General features: G+C 41.0%; 2 protein-coding genes across 3 annotated transcripts; one reads left to right on the plus strand and one right to left on the minus strand.

Annotated features, from left to right (window-relative positions):
* LOC8071072 lies at window positions 54–1,164 on the minus strand. The gene has a single exon (XM_002448372.2). It carries the CDS (start codon window positions 774–776, stop codon window positions 480–482), a length of 297 nt encoding a protein of 98 aa, XP_002448417.1. The 5' UTR covers window positions 777–1,164; the 3' UTR covers window positions 54–479.
* On the plus strand, window positions 7,090–14,609 carry LOC8071073 (cyclin-T1-3). 2 transcript variants are annotated; one of them, XM_002446953.2, is made up of 7 exons: window positions 7,090–7,489; window positions 9,513–9,775; window positions 11,831–11,912; window positions 12,302–12,436; window positions 12,654–12,829; window positions 12,911–13,062; window positions 13,542–14,609. In XM_002446953.2, the coding sequence occupies exons 2-7, from the start codon at window positions 9,537–9,539 to the stop codon at window positions 14,228–14,230; spliced, it is 1,473 nt and encodes a 490-aa protein (XP_002446998.1). In that variant the 5' UTR covers window positions 7,090–7,489; window positions 9,513–9,536; the 3' UTR covers window positions 14,231–14,609. The 2 variants fall into 2 exon arrangements, with proteins under 2 accessions (XP_002446998.1, XP_021318995.1); XM_021463320.1 differs by having other exon boundaries at window positions 7,146–7,489; window positions 9,482–9,775.

The raw sequence follows: 14,609 nt of genomic DNA on the forward strand, positions 1-14,609 counted from the left end.
CAAATAAGCAGTCACTCAAAACACTTGAAAGCATGCACAAAGCAGTCAGGAAATCATGAACAAGATTTCTGCGATCAAAATTTATGGGCTATCATAACTTCTTGAAATGCCGCGCGTACATTTACAAGCCGATGGTGCTTCCGCACACACCCTCACGCCTCAACCTCTAGCACACACAACCCAAGAGATCCCATCAGGGAAAACAGAACCAAGGAGAGGGAGAGCACGCATGGCATCGATCTGAGTTTCCAACCCCGCAGATGAGGCTGTCATAATCGCCTTCTTCAGTCTCCAGATCCACCCCCGCTTGCCTCTGTTCCCGGCACAAAACTCGTTGCGCGGCGCGGCGCCGGCCGCCGGCGGCCAGCCAGGAGCGCCTCCCCCAGCGGGATCTCTTGCAGCTGTAGCTGCTCGATGAACCAGCACGACCTCCTCCTTCTTCTTCTTCTTCCTTGGCCTCACTGTGCTTTGCCTGTCAACTAGCTGGCCACGTACACGTCCGCCTTGGCGGCCACAGAGGCTCCCCTGCTCCGCTGCGACTGCTGCTGCTTCCGCCGGCTGCTGCTGGCGGCCTGCCGCGCGCAGGCCGCGTCGTGGTGCATCTGCTCGTAGCGGCAGTCCTCGCTGCAGAACGGGGTGTCGCCCTTGTACATGAAGATGTCGCTGTTGCGGGTGAGCGGCTTGGAGCAGAGCGCGCAGGCGTCCAGCGCGTGCCGCCCGGGCTCGCCCAGCGGCTCCGCGTCGAAGAAGAAGGCGCAGGCCACCGACGTCGCCATGTCTCGTCTGGCCTCTCTCTATCTGGCTTGTTGGTGTCTTCCCGGTGGAGTCCGGACCAAAGCTTGGATGCGCAGCTTTGCCAAGTGCTTTTGCTGCTTTAGAGAGTGGGGAGGAGGAGGGAGAAGAAAGTGCAGTGCGTGTTTGTCTGCTCTGCTCTTGTGAGCTTGGCTCGCAACGAAGTGGACGGGAGGCGTATTTATCGTTGCGAGATGAGAAACACGACAAGCGGGCCTGACGTGGAGCTTACAAGAAAGCTGTGAGAGAAAACCGTGGGTGGTTCTCGAACCAGCCGGCGACGGGAGCGAGACCGACGGTACAGCCTGCCTATCACTGTGTGCCTGGTGCCTACCTGCTTAGGCCTTGTTTAGTTCACAAAATTTTTTAAGATTTCTCGTCACATTAAATCTTGCGGCATATGCATAAAGCATTAAATTTAAATGGAATAAAAACTAATTATACAGTTTATCTGTAAATCACAAGACAAATCTTTTGACCCTAGTTAATCTAATAATTGGACAATATTTACCACAAACAAACAAAAATAGTACAGTAGCGAAATCCAAAAAATTTTCCCGACTGAACCAGGCCTTAACAAACCGTAGCTGATAGCGTGGTGCGGTGGTGCCTGCCTATCTCAGGTCGGAAAAAAAAAGTCTCGGTTAAGGCCTACTTTCCTCCATATACTGTCGTTTTGGATTTTTCGTGTCACAACTTTGACTCAATTTATAAAAAATATATGTAATATTTATATCTCTAAATAAATTTGTTAAAAAACTAGACTTAAAGATCTTTCTAATGATACTAATTATGTACTATAATTATTAATATTTTTTACTATATATTTAGTTAAAGTTATTTTTTGGAAAGCGCAAACGACACTTATTTTGGGACGAAGGGAGTACTCCGTAGTTTAGTTCCACTGAAAATCAAAACATTTTAAAATACCCCAGCACATCCTGCGGTATACTTAATGCATGAAACATTAAATATAAATAAAAAATAATTAATTATATAGTTTATATGTAATTTATAACACGAATTTTTAAAATTTATTTGGTTCATGATTAAATAATAATTATAAAATACAAATATAAATGCTACAGTATCAAAAGAAATTTAGCGTTGAGAACCAAACAAGACCTAATAAGTCCTACTGAGCTCGCTTCCTCTTTTTTCTTCTTTGGAAGGGTAACTGGGTAAGTAAGTATACTCGTACTGTTTCACTAGTGGTAAGTGGTTAAACTAATAACCGTGCCCTAACGTAATTTTCTGTGGCCATGCCAGGTAAAGCCGACAAGATTGGGTTGTGTCGAGCATGGCTTGGCCTTATCTTGACGTGGCAAACAGCTGGGTAACTTTTAGTGCTGGAGGTGGAGCAGTGGAGAACTGGAGGGTACGAGGTCGAGGCGCTTCCATCGCCAACCACTGGCACACCGATTTTTTTTTTTTTTGAAGAAATACCGGCTCTCCGATTTGATGGCATGGCAGTACTGCTACCGTGGCACACCCGGAGAGGCACGGAGCGACGTAAAGATGGCAACGGGTTTTAGAATTTATAAGAAAATATTTAAAAGCAAATGTTTAAAAAATTATTCAAATCTATTTATATTAGAAAATAATACAATTTAAAACCCTAAAACCTAGTTTAATCTTAGAAAATTCTTTCATGAAATTATGAAATTAGTTTTAGAATTTTTTTCTCAAAAATCATGTTTTTTGGTTTGTGCTTAGCTTGAAATATCTTGTTCATATAGCTTGGTTCTATTATCTATATAAATATTATGCCACATGTGCTACCACCAAGTTTTCATGCCACATGTGCTACCACCAAGTTTTCATGCCACATTATGCTTTACTCATAATTTATTGCATTACTTGTATGGCCCTGAAAAAATAGCACTTCCTCATATGTTTTTTTGAACTTACCTCTATGACCCTGAAATGAACTTTTATTACTTCTGTAGCTTTTCGTCCGTTTTCAACAATTAATAATGTTAACCGGAGGGCAAAAAGACCGTTTTGCCTTTGGTGTAAAAAACTGTAGAGTTTTATTTTGTTTGCACACATAATATACAGATATGGGCGGATCCAGACCCTAGGCTAGGGGGCTATAGCACGGGGTGCAACCCAAATTTTCGGTTTTTCGAAGTCCATAAATCTCCGACGTTCAGCCCAAGATCTACAACCAGCCCAAGCAGCCCTTTACTAATTAGCTCCCTGGATGGTGATTCTAGATCTGCCCCTGTTTATAAACAAAACTCTGCAAAAAAAAATTACGCCAAATATACCCTACTATTATACAAGAATTTATTTGCTAAATATTACTCCAAATATACAACAAACAAAACTCTACAATTTTTGCTAAATATTTGCTAAAATTACACGGGTTTTCTGTAATTTGCGAGATAAATATTTTAAACCTAGTTAGTTAGTTCATGATTAGATAATAATTGTCAAATACAAATGAAAGTGCTACAGTGCCGAAATCTAAAATGTTTTGGATTTAAACTAAGGCCTTGTTTAGTTTCCAAAAAATTTTGCAAAATTTTTCAGATTCACCGTCACATCAAATCTTTAGACACATGCATGGAGTATTAAATATAGACGAAAATAAAAACTAATTGCACAGTTTGGTCGGAAGACGATACGAATCTTTTGAGTCTAGTTAGTTTATGATTGGACAATATTTGTCAAATACAAACGAAAGTGCTAATATTCCTATTTTATAGAATTTTTTGGAACTAAACAAGGCCTTAGTTCAGGTGACTGAACTATTGGAGAGGCGAAAAATAGTGTGGAGAACCGAGCATCCGACCCGAAGAATCAAGTCTACGGCGACGGCTGCGGCCTGCGGCGTGACCTCCGCCTAATTCTTGTAGTCGCGTAGCACCAGCTATCAGGCCAGGCCTAAGGCTCAATGGCCCATCTCTTCTTGGTTCTCATCCGTTCTATTCTATGGAACCTCGATCTGTCCACGCTAGTGACCAAAACCATTCCAGTTCGTAGCAAATCGGGAGCATGTCAGGAAACAGCTACCTGACGGAAGGCGTAAGAAGAAGAGTGGCTGAGCGTGGGAATCTGAAGGCCCTGGTGTGTAGTTGAGTGAGTTGGGCCTGGCCCATTATGTGTAAGGCGCTCGGCCCGTGGAGTGGGGTGTCGGCCGCTCGGCCCGAGGAGATTGACAGGAGTTGCTCTGTCTTTCTTTCTCAAATTTTTTCACGATACCGTAGCACTTTCGTTTATTTATGGTAATTATTGTCCAATCATGGACTAACTAGACTTAAAAGATTCATCTCGTAAATTTCGACCAAACTGTGTGATTAGTTTTTATTTTTGTTTATATTTAATACTCCATGCATACGTTTAAAGATTCGATGTGACGAGGCATCTTGAAAAGTTTTTGGATTTTGGCCGGAAGTAAACAAGGCCTAACAGAATTGATAATCATCTCCCTCGATGGCAGTGGCGGACCCAGGATTCGGAATCAGGGTAGTCCCAGTAAAAAAAAAGTCTGATAGTTATCGCCAAAATTATTTAATACAATACAGTAATTCAGTATACATGACTATAGATTAACCAAACTTAGGCTGAAATTTAGAAGTAATGCTTTTTTGCATTATACTTCTAAAAAATGCAATATTTAATTTATTCACGCCTTAATTTCATGGAAAAACAAAAAGGTTCAATCAATTCTAGGCTCACGAATCCACACTCTCTAAGACCAATTGACCAATTTACGGTCCAATCTCCATTCTATATTCTCCAATTTCCAAATCAAGTTCAGAAGTAAAAACAAGCACTCATGAGTCACGCCAAGACCCTGGAAGGATCTAACAATAATCTAAGATAAAATAGATACGATTTTGGAGAGAAGTTGGGAGGAGAAGAGGGGAGAAATTTAGACTACGAGAGTCGAAGATATAAATCAATTGTTTTTCCTCAGTTCTTTTCAACAGGCGCACTGGACCTGCTATAGATAATCTGCATGTACTAACTCTCACCAACCCATGAACAATACAAATCTTCAGTTTCGTTAGAAACTCACCGGGAACTGCAGTAGGCCAGCGCGGGGGTAGAGTGCACGACGCACTGGAGCACTGGGCGGCTGCCGGCTATCCCGACCAGGCGACCAGCTCCTTCACGCGCCCGCCGCCGTTGGACTGGCGGAGCGTGGCCACGCAGGGCCGCGGGGACGGCACTGCGTCGAGGCTGCCGCTTGACGAGGTGGGCAGGCGATGGCAACGGGCGAGCAGCCGGTGGGCGGCCGCCGATGAGGAATCCTCACGCCGCTCGTCGTTGGGGCTTGGCCAGGGGGGCCGTGGCAACCGGATCCTCGCGCCGCTCGTCCTCGGGGCTTGGCCAGGGGGTCGAGGCGGCGGTCGCGAGTATGGAGTCGCCAGTCGTGGACTCACGCGCGGAAGCGGAACGCAGACGATGTTGCCTATTTGGGTCAATTTTTTACGGGCTGCGAAGTAGTAATTTTTTGTTGGGCCAGATTTCAGGGTAGTCCTGGGCCTACCTGCTCGATGGCTCTCTTTACTTCCCCAATCTCCTGCTGGCTGCTGTTCCTTCCAATCCTACCTCCTGCTTGCTTCTTCTACCCACATTCCGACCAAATCCAGTTACTTAGGCCTTGTTTAGTTCGCAAAAATTTTGGTTTTTGACTACTGTAGCACTTTCGTTTTTATTTGATAAACATTGTCTAATCACGGAGTAAGTAGACTCAAAAGATTCATCTCACAAATTATAGATAAACTGTGTAACTAGTTTTTATTTTTGTCTATATTTAATGCTCCATACATGCGACTAAAAATTCGATGTGACGGAGAATTTTGAAATTTTTTGCGAACTAAACAAGGCCTTACTACCTCCCTGTACCGTGACACAAGGCACATGCTTGCAGGCTACGGTAGCACATCAGACGTCATGCAGGCTCGAATAGCTGCAGCAGCGCATCTGTTCGGTTGGCTAGCGGCGCCGCGTTTTGAGGGCGTGAAGGATTGGTCCGGTCGGCGGCGGTGCCGAGCTGTAGAAGCCACGAGTGACGAGCGTCGGACCCTGCAGGACCGGCGGCACGCAGAGTAGGCGGTTCTGAATCTCGTCCAACTTCGGTGAAAACTAAGAGAAGAAGTCCACTTAAGCTCCCTCAATTTTCACAAAAATCTATTTTTCATCTCTAAATTTCAAAACCGGGTAAAATACATCCTTCAATTTTTAAAACCATACATATTACGGCCCTGACATGGTTATGAGCGGTTTTGAAGACAGTTTTATCTTTTTTATTTTTATTTATTTTGGCTCAATATTTGTAAAATTATAGTAAATCACATAAAATTCATAAAATAGTAAATCTGATTTTGTTGGACTCCAGATAAGTAGATCTACATAGTGAACATATAATATAGTATGCTTTAGTACAACATTTTTATTGTAGCTTTAGAACTATTTTTTCTATAATTAATTAGAATAATTCATAGCTATAGTTTGTATGGTCCAATTGTGGTGAATTTTTTATGTTAGACTAATTATTATATGTTTAAACTATGGTAAAAAATTCATACTCATTAGATCATGTATAACTTAGTTATAGATTTATTATAATTTAACAAGCATAAACCTAAATAAATCTATAACTAAGTAATACATGATTCAATGAGCATAAAATTTCTACTATAACTCAAACATAGAAAAATTAGCTCACCATATAAATTTCATCACAATTTGACCACAGAAAATGTAGCTATAGTTAGTCTAATTAATTACAGAAAAAACATAGATCTAAAGATGCATCAAAAAAATTTGTACTAGAACATACTATATTATATATTCAATGTGTAGATCTACTGATCTGAAGTCCAATAAAATTAAGTTTTCTATTTTATGATTTTTTATGTGATTTACTGTGATTTTTCAAAAAAAAATCAGCCAAAATAAATAAAAAGAAAAAGGTAAAACCACTTTCAAAACCAGGTCAAGGATGTAATGCGCACGGTTTAAAAGTTGAGAGATGTATTTTGTCCGGTTTTAGAGTTCAGGGATGAAAATCAGACTTTTGCGAAAGTTGAGGGTCTAAAGTAGACTTTTTCCAAACTGAAAACCTTATCACCACGGCCCGCGGCCCACGACCCACCTTGTTAATCAAGGCTCATTCATGAAGGTGGTCCCGCACTCTCTCATGTGAAAGTGAAAAAAACACAACGTCTCGTAAACACCTCTCTCAGTTTTTTTAAAATTAAAAAAAGACACTCTCTCACAATGCCGCCAGCCTGCAAAAATATGGCCGTCGATTCCCCGAGCAAAGGCCCGCAATTGATGTCTCCGCCTCAGTCGCTGCACTGCTCCTCTATGGCAGCGAGTCGTCTGCGTCCACTCACCTCAGCTAGGGTTTCGGACTCGGCCTTTCCTCAATCAGCCTCCCAAGTCGTTTCCCGGACGGGCATACCCCGAGCCCCGACGCTCCAGGCGGCTAGCTCCACCTCCACCTCCACCTCCCAGCGCCCCTCGCCGTCAGCCGCCCCGCCCTCGCCCCCGTCGCCCCCACCGCTGCTTCATCACCTAGTCCTGCTGCCGCTACCCGTCGCTCACAGCGTTGCTCCCTACAACCGTCTGCAGTCCCAGCGGCGCGCCTCTCCTCCTTCCGCTGCTCCAGATCCGAGGCAGGTCACCGCTGGGGACGCAGCACGAGCGCCAGAGCTCTCACTGGAGCTAATAGGTATGCCCATGCTTGCTTTTTTTTTTTCTTTCCGAAATCCGAATCCGAAAGGTTGAGCAGCTTGCTTAAGCTGTTAAGCTTAAGCATAGGGGGAAGGGGGAAATAATCCCATTTCTGTTCAGCTTCTGTGAAATTTACATCCATTCGTGCATGTTCGCTGCTGCAAATATCTTGTCAAGCAAGGACGATAAGAGCAAACTAATTGGTCTCCGTATTGCATCGAATTCTCTTTATCGTTAAGCCCAGTGTGCATTTTGTTGTGTGTTTTACTCCTTATTACTAAGCATTTAAGCTGCTTTTCTCTCTCTGGGACTAGTCTACCTTTAATCAACAGTAGCACAGATCGAGATCGTGTAGAGTAAGTAGATGGAGGCCCCGTTGAAAAATTAAGACCATGCCGTTATCAAGCTAAGAGCAATCATGATCGGAAATATTTGCAACATTTCTCTCTTGTGCACGCCCGATTACACTCAAACAGCAACTGACCAACCCCCAATACTCCTACATGAGTGATGCATTAGCTACATCAAAATTGTGTTTTCTTTTCAGACAGAAGGCTTCTGCCCAGCTTTATGCGAAGCAAAATAGTCTGCTGAGATTACCTGCTCTTACATAGTACATGCTCGACTTGCCAACAAAGAAGAAGAATCTGTGCCTAGGATCAGCGTCCACAAATTACACGGCAAATTTCAATACTTGCTGCTTTAGACTAAAGCAAGTCACAGCCCATTGTAAAAACCTCTGGACCCATCAAAGAACCAAACAAACATAATGACAGTTTTTACCCAACAAACCAGACAGCTGAAACCTATTTTCTCCTCCTCCTAGTTAAAAAGACCCCATCGCTTCAAAACTTAGATTATTCTGTATATCATCTGGTTAAAATCACGACATTCTGAAAAATAAAATCATTTATAGTTTGACAGAGTGTCCTGCAAGCTCGTCCTATCCTAACAACAAGATCTGCAACTCTTTGTTCTCCCCCTGCCCTTTGGTGGAGCAACAAATGGTTAAATGGGATACGCTCCCTGGAGCTTGTTGGCATCCAAAACTCATCTAATCACTCCAAAACTAATGAGATGATGAAACTTAATATGATCCACAGTTTGCTTAGTGCTGGTAGATGACAGCTTGGCCATATGCATGATTCATGTGACTTCGTGGTTTGAACTCTGATCATACAACCAACCAATAACTTGCCTGATCTTTATATCCATTTGGTTTAACCAGGAAAGTACTGCTAGAAAGAGAATCCCAACATGTAGGCTGTTGTCCAGTGAATGATGATTAAGGCGACATCATTTGTTTAGTGTTACTTACCATTGCCCATCTGTGAACTTGAAGCATTTGGGTGCCTTGAAATAAGTAAGCCTGGGCATTCGGGTTACCCGATTTTTTCGGGTCGGGTAATTCGGGTAATGAAAATTGTTACCCGATATTAGTCCTGAAAAAACATTACCCGCAATTTCGGGTACCCGATAATTCGGGTTGGGGTATTCCCGATTTACCCGAATTTTCAAAAAAACAACACACTACACAAAATTTCAATAGCAATTTATATATAATTTCAGCAGCAATTTGTATAGAATTTCAATAGCATTTTGTAGAGAATAATATATTACTAGCACTTGTTCAAACAAAGAGAATTATGTTCTATTAAATTGATAAGTTCTAATATTTAACTAACAAGTAACAACACATGATAAATACAAAGATATAGACAAATATTTGGGTAATTCGGGTACCGGGGGATAGTACCCGAATTACCCAAACTAGTTTCGGGTAATCAAAATCGCTATCCGAATTTAGGATCGGGTACCTCGGGTTCGGGTAATTCGGGTACGGGTAATGGGTGTCGGGTAATTTGCCCAGGCTTAGAAATAAGTGTGATTACTGGACTCTGGTGTTTAGACTTTAGACATGTACATGCACTGATTCTTCAATATTGCATAACCAGTCATTTACCCAGCTACTATTTGATTTTGCAACCAGTAACACTGAATGGCACACTTCTTCGCTTCAGGATTTTGAGAAGAGGAATATAATCATGGATATCATGCAGACTAGTGACTCTTCACATCATGGAATTGTAGAAAATAGCCCGTACAGAATTCCATATGACAGACATGCAGAAGGTGGTCAACTTGGTGCTTCATGGTATTTTAGTAGAAAAGAAATAGAGGAGAATTCCCTATCGAGGAGAGATGGCATTGATCTGAAGAAAGAGTCTTATCTTCGCAAGTCATATTGCACATTTCTGCAGGATTTGGGGATGAGGCTTAAAGTGTAAGTATACATTATACCACAAGTTCTTTATCAATTATTTTTTACTTGTATTTCTTGAAAATACAATATCCATTTGCCTGTAATATCTTTAGTTGTTATTTTCAAATTTATTTAGATAACCTGGTAATTTTCTGGAGCTTAGTGTTCCTAGGGCGAATACCATTTATCCCTTAAACTTTGGGGTGGAAGTTGCGATTTCACCCTAACATAACGCCAGATATCTTTTTTTTTTACCTTAGACTTTACACCATACAAACAACATCCTACCTTTGAAAAGTGTTTCTTGCCTATGTGAAAGGAATGCATGGGTTGTTTACCATGTAAGAGTGAATGCCACTTCATCTTGTTTAAATGTTTTATTGATAAGGAAAAAATATTTAGGTCCCATGTTTCATATGAAGTCTTTATCTCCATACAGCCAGACTGGTGGTTTCACTTGTGGCAATGGGTTGTTGCCCGGTTCAGCAAAATCACGCTCCAGAAACAATTCACTGTGTCATATTATGTCAAAATCGCTAACTTGAGCTTGCCACATAGTTAAAAGCACACTCCAATACCTGCTAGGTGTTTTTTGAATGGTATAATTTAGGTCGAAAAGTGTTCCAAGTTCCAACTGTTTTCCCCCTGTTAACTGTATATAAATGATTATGACTGATGCCATATTCAAGTCTATTAACCTGTAACATCTGAACTCTGAAGTATAAATGACAACATCTCCTTATGGTCAACAGCATCTGAATTATAAATGTAAATGCTGGTAGATGACAGCTTTTATATTCTAGAATAGCTTGAGTCCTAGGCAGCACTCTTTGTATGTTGATACAATATTTGATGGATGGTGGTAAGACTTGACGACATTAATAATTGCTAAAAACGTACACCATGAGCAATCTTTGTTTGGATCTTTGGGATGGTAACATGTTATTCCGAAGATTATAAAATCTTTTTATTGAGATAGATGACCAAGCATACTAGTAGAACTATTTAGAATCTGTTTCCTAACGCACCTTGCCGCTAGGGACCACCTCAGTGGATCTTTTATTATGGCAATATGTCTATTTAGTACTTTGTGCTTCTGTATATTGAATTGACTTCTCCAGTTTCTCCTGGTATTTTAGTAGAACTATTGAGTACTTATCTTTAATTCTTTATAGTTTATACAAACATGTGTTATCTGCCCATTTTAGACAGTTTAAGAGCATCTCCAAGAGACGGTAAAATTATATTCTAAACTACAAGATTTAGCCATTGTGTAAAATAAAAAACCAACTCAAAGTGTAGAGTTCCACACAGCCTTTGTATTAGATAGCCAGTGAGGACGGCGTGCTGTCTATGGCTAGCGAAAGTTTAGGGATAGCAAACTTGCTATTTTAGCAAACCAGATAGCACACCTGTTGGACTTTAATTTTGGCTTTTAAATTCTCAAAATAGCCTAGATAACATGGATACCATATCTGTTGGAGTTGCTCTAAGGTCTTATTAGTTAGCTGTTCAAGTGTATTTCTATGTGTCCATTGATTTTTTTGATAGTTCTCTATATGCATGCTCAGTTTTCTGTGCCTGCAATGTAGATCATTTGGTACCAAATAGATCTAATTTGTTGATTGTTATTGCACATACCTGTTAATTCAATTTTATATCTGATAGTTGACATATAACTGTCCACAACAGTGCTTCTTTTGTAATAATAAAAAAAGAAACTAAGACCTGATGGTTTCATGAGCACAAGTGTCAAATGGGTAAATAGCTTCATTGGTAATCAGTGCAATTGCAATCAAGGGATGATGAATTTTCTACTTTAATACTGGTTATATTGTGGTTGCTAGTTCTTGCCTAGCATGGCATGAGCAGTTGATAACATCCTTGTTTTTAGTTAGGTGGAACAGATAATGCACAACACTGTTTAGCACTGTACTTTCAGTTGCCTGACTGCCTGAAATAACTGTATTTTGACTGTCTACTAGCTGGTAAACATGCCTGCATGTATCTTGTTTGAGTTGAACCTTTTATATATGTATTTTTCTTCTTCTAATGTCGACAAACTCTGTAATGTAGGCCTCAAGTGACAATTGCTACTGCTATAGTGTTCTGTCATCGGTTTTTTCTTCGTCAATCTCATGCGAAAAATGATAGACGGGTAAGTTTTCTAGATGTTTTTTTTAACCTTTTGGCCTCTGTGTTTATAACATGATTGTAAAGAGTAATTTCTTTATACACATAAATCACCTAGACACTTTGGTCTACATTGTAGTCAGCTACAATCTCAGTATGTAGTAACTGGTAAATCTCCGGTGCTCACAGTTCCGGTACCACCTACATCTGGAAGACAAAAATATTTGTTTTCACATATAAAACACATGTTTTATTAGATGTGTCAAAAAAAATCCTCATTATTAAAAATTTAAGTTTGTTGTCAATACATGCATTTCTTTTTAGCATACTGGCGCCACTTGCTTATTTCTTCTTGATAGTTATTCATCATCTGCTAATGAAAGTTTTAATATATAAGTTCATAATAACATGCAGACAATTGCAACAGTATGTATGTTCTTGGCGGGAAAAGTTGAAGAAACACCCAGGCCTCTGAAGGATGTCATACTCCTTTCATATGAGATCATCCACAAAAAGGATCCTGCTGCAGTTCAACGAATAAAACAGAAGGTGATTTGATTTAGAGCATTTAATATCTTGATATTCCTGTTCTAGGTAATCTGAACTTTGTAATCTATGATGTTATTATCCTTTTCTTTCCTATTCATTTCTCCAATGATAGTACTTTTTTAAAGGCAAGGCCAGGACTGCTCTTTTTTATGCAATTTTACGTCCCGATTACTGTGGCACACACCAATAACTGAGGCTGTTTGTTTTGTTTCTTCAGGAAGTATATGAACAACAGAAGGAACTTATTTTACTTGGGGAACGTGTTGTGCTTGTAACACTTGGTTTTGATTTGAATGTGAACCATCCTTACAAGCCCTTGGTTGAAGCAATAAAAAAATTCAAGGTTGCTCAAAATGCACTTGCTCAAGTTGCCTGGAATTTTGTCAATGATGGGTATGCTAAAATTACTCTTCCTCATTACAAATAGTAATCCACAAACATGCCTATTTACTACGCCTTAAAAGGGGTGTACAGGCTCCGCACTTCACTTTGCCTTCAATTTAAACCGCACCATATTGCGGCTGGCGCAATCTTCCTGGCTGCGAAGTTTCTCAAAGTCAAGCTTCCATCAGATGGCGACAAGGTCTGGTGGCAAGAGTTTGATGTAACTCCGCGGCAGTTGGAAGGTTGGTCTCTAGATGCAAAGTCACTAGTGCGCACCTTAACCGCACTAATGTAAAAATTCATTTTCGTAAGTGCTAGTTTCCTACTTATTAGCTATCCAGTAATCCCATGAAAATTGGGCAGCCAAAGATAATTGGCGTGTCCAAAACTAATCGTGGAACTAAGATAGGTTGAAGGCACACACAATTCCATGATCTATGGCTCTATACTCAAGGCAATCCCATTGGACTTTAGATGCATTCTGGGGACATGCCAAGTACATGTAGTCAGGAATAATTGGTTGGTGATGTCATTTTAATGCATTTTTTAGTTAGATCTTGCCAATCTTGCATTTTGCTATATATCTTTTTGCCACCATGATGCTTCTTTTGGTCCTTTTCTCCACTTTTGATGCTATATTTTTGTTTTGAAAGATCATTTTTATGAATTATACCATCAAAGATACATGCTTATGCTTTGTGTTTTTGGTTACTCCTTTCAGAGGTTAGCAACCAGATGTTGGAACTCTATGAGCAAAACCGTGTTCAACCAACACCACCACAAGGTAATGATACTGAAGGCAGTTCTGCAAGTGTTGCGAATCAACGTGCTTCTGGTAAAGTTCCAGGAGTAGCTGATGAACCTCCTGCCCATGAACATAATCAAGCACCCAGACAATCGAGCCAACAGAACATGTCAGGCCACCATGGCTATGACCACCCTCATCCGGAGAAGCAAAACTATAGGATGCCACCAAATGAAGCAAGGGATGGCACTGCTAATAGCAACGAAGGTCCCAATGTATCATCCTCGATGATGGATGCAATGAAGAAGATAAACAAGGATAAGGTGAAAGCGGCCCTGGAGAAGCGGAGGAAATCGAAAGGTGACCTTTCAAGAAAGGCTGATGTGATGGATGATGATGACCTCATTGAGAGGGAGCTGGAACATGGCGTGGAGTTGGCTGTCGAGGATGAGAAGATCAAGCAGGAGAGAAGGCAGGGCTGGCCTCATCCTGCACACCGTGTAGACCACCAGAGCACCAACCGTGAGAATACTGAAGAGGGTGAGCTGTCCATGGACAGTCAGGAATACCATTCTCCGGAGCATGACAATCGGAAGAGAAAGGATGCACATGAGCACCGGAACTATGATCGTGACGAAAGGGACCTTAAAAGGTTAAGGTCTTGAGAGTTTCATGTTGTTTGGACTATAACATGATGTGGAACCTATCTTTCTGTCACTGGTGTACTTGATGCTTATTTGCTGTGCTGGGGGATTTGAACTGTGACATATATAAGTTAAGATGGTTTCCCCACGGATCATGTATGTGTTAAGCCATGTTGGCAATTGAGATGACGCTGTGACTTGAGTATTCAACAGGTTTATGCTGGAAACAATACTATTAAGGAAGCTACATCCTACGGCTATCTGAAGTGTGTATGTATTTGATTCAAGGTTACCTGAAACCTAATGGTAGCACGCGATTTTATTATTCGTCTATCTTGGACTTGGAACACTGGTACTGGGGATGAGATAGATCGTGCATAGATTATTGTTGATTTTGATA

The sequence above is a fragment of the Sorghum bicolor genome, chromosome 6, assembly GCF_000003195.3.
Source record: "Sorghum bicolor cultivar BTx623 chromosome 6, Sorghum_bicolor_NCBIv3, whole genome shotgun sequence".
In the NCBI taxonomy this organism is placed as follows: domain Eukaryota; kingdom Viridiplantae; phylum Streptophyta; class Magnoliopsida; order Poales; family Poaceae; genus Sorghum; species Sorghum bicolor.

Excerpts from the sequence above, each read along its gene's own strand:
- LOC8071072 (XM_002448372.2), bottom strand. The coding sequence starts at position 776 with ATGGCGACGTCGGTGGCCTGCGCCTTCTTCTTCGACGCGGAGCCGCTG.
- LOC8071073 (XM_002446953.2), top strand. The coding sequence starts at position 9,537 with ATGGATATCATGCAGACTAGTGACTCTTCACATCATGGAATTGTAGAA. Across the intron at positions 12,830-12,910 it reads TGGAATTTTGTCAATGATGG|GCTCCGCACTTCACTTTGCC; the intron begins GTATGCTAAAAT and ends AGGGGTGTACAG. Across the intron at positions 13,063-13,541 it reads AACTCCGCGGCAGTTGGAAG|AGGTTAGCAACCAGATGTTG; the intron begins GTTGGTCTCTAG and ends TACTCCTTTCAG.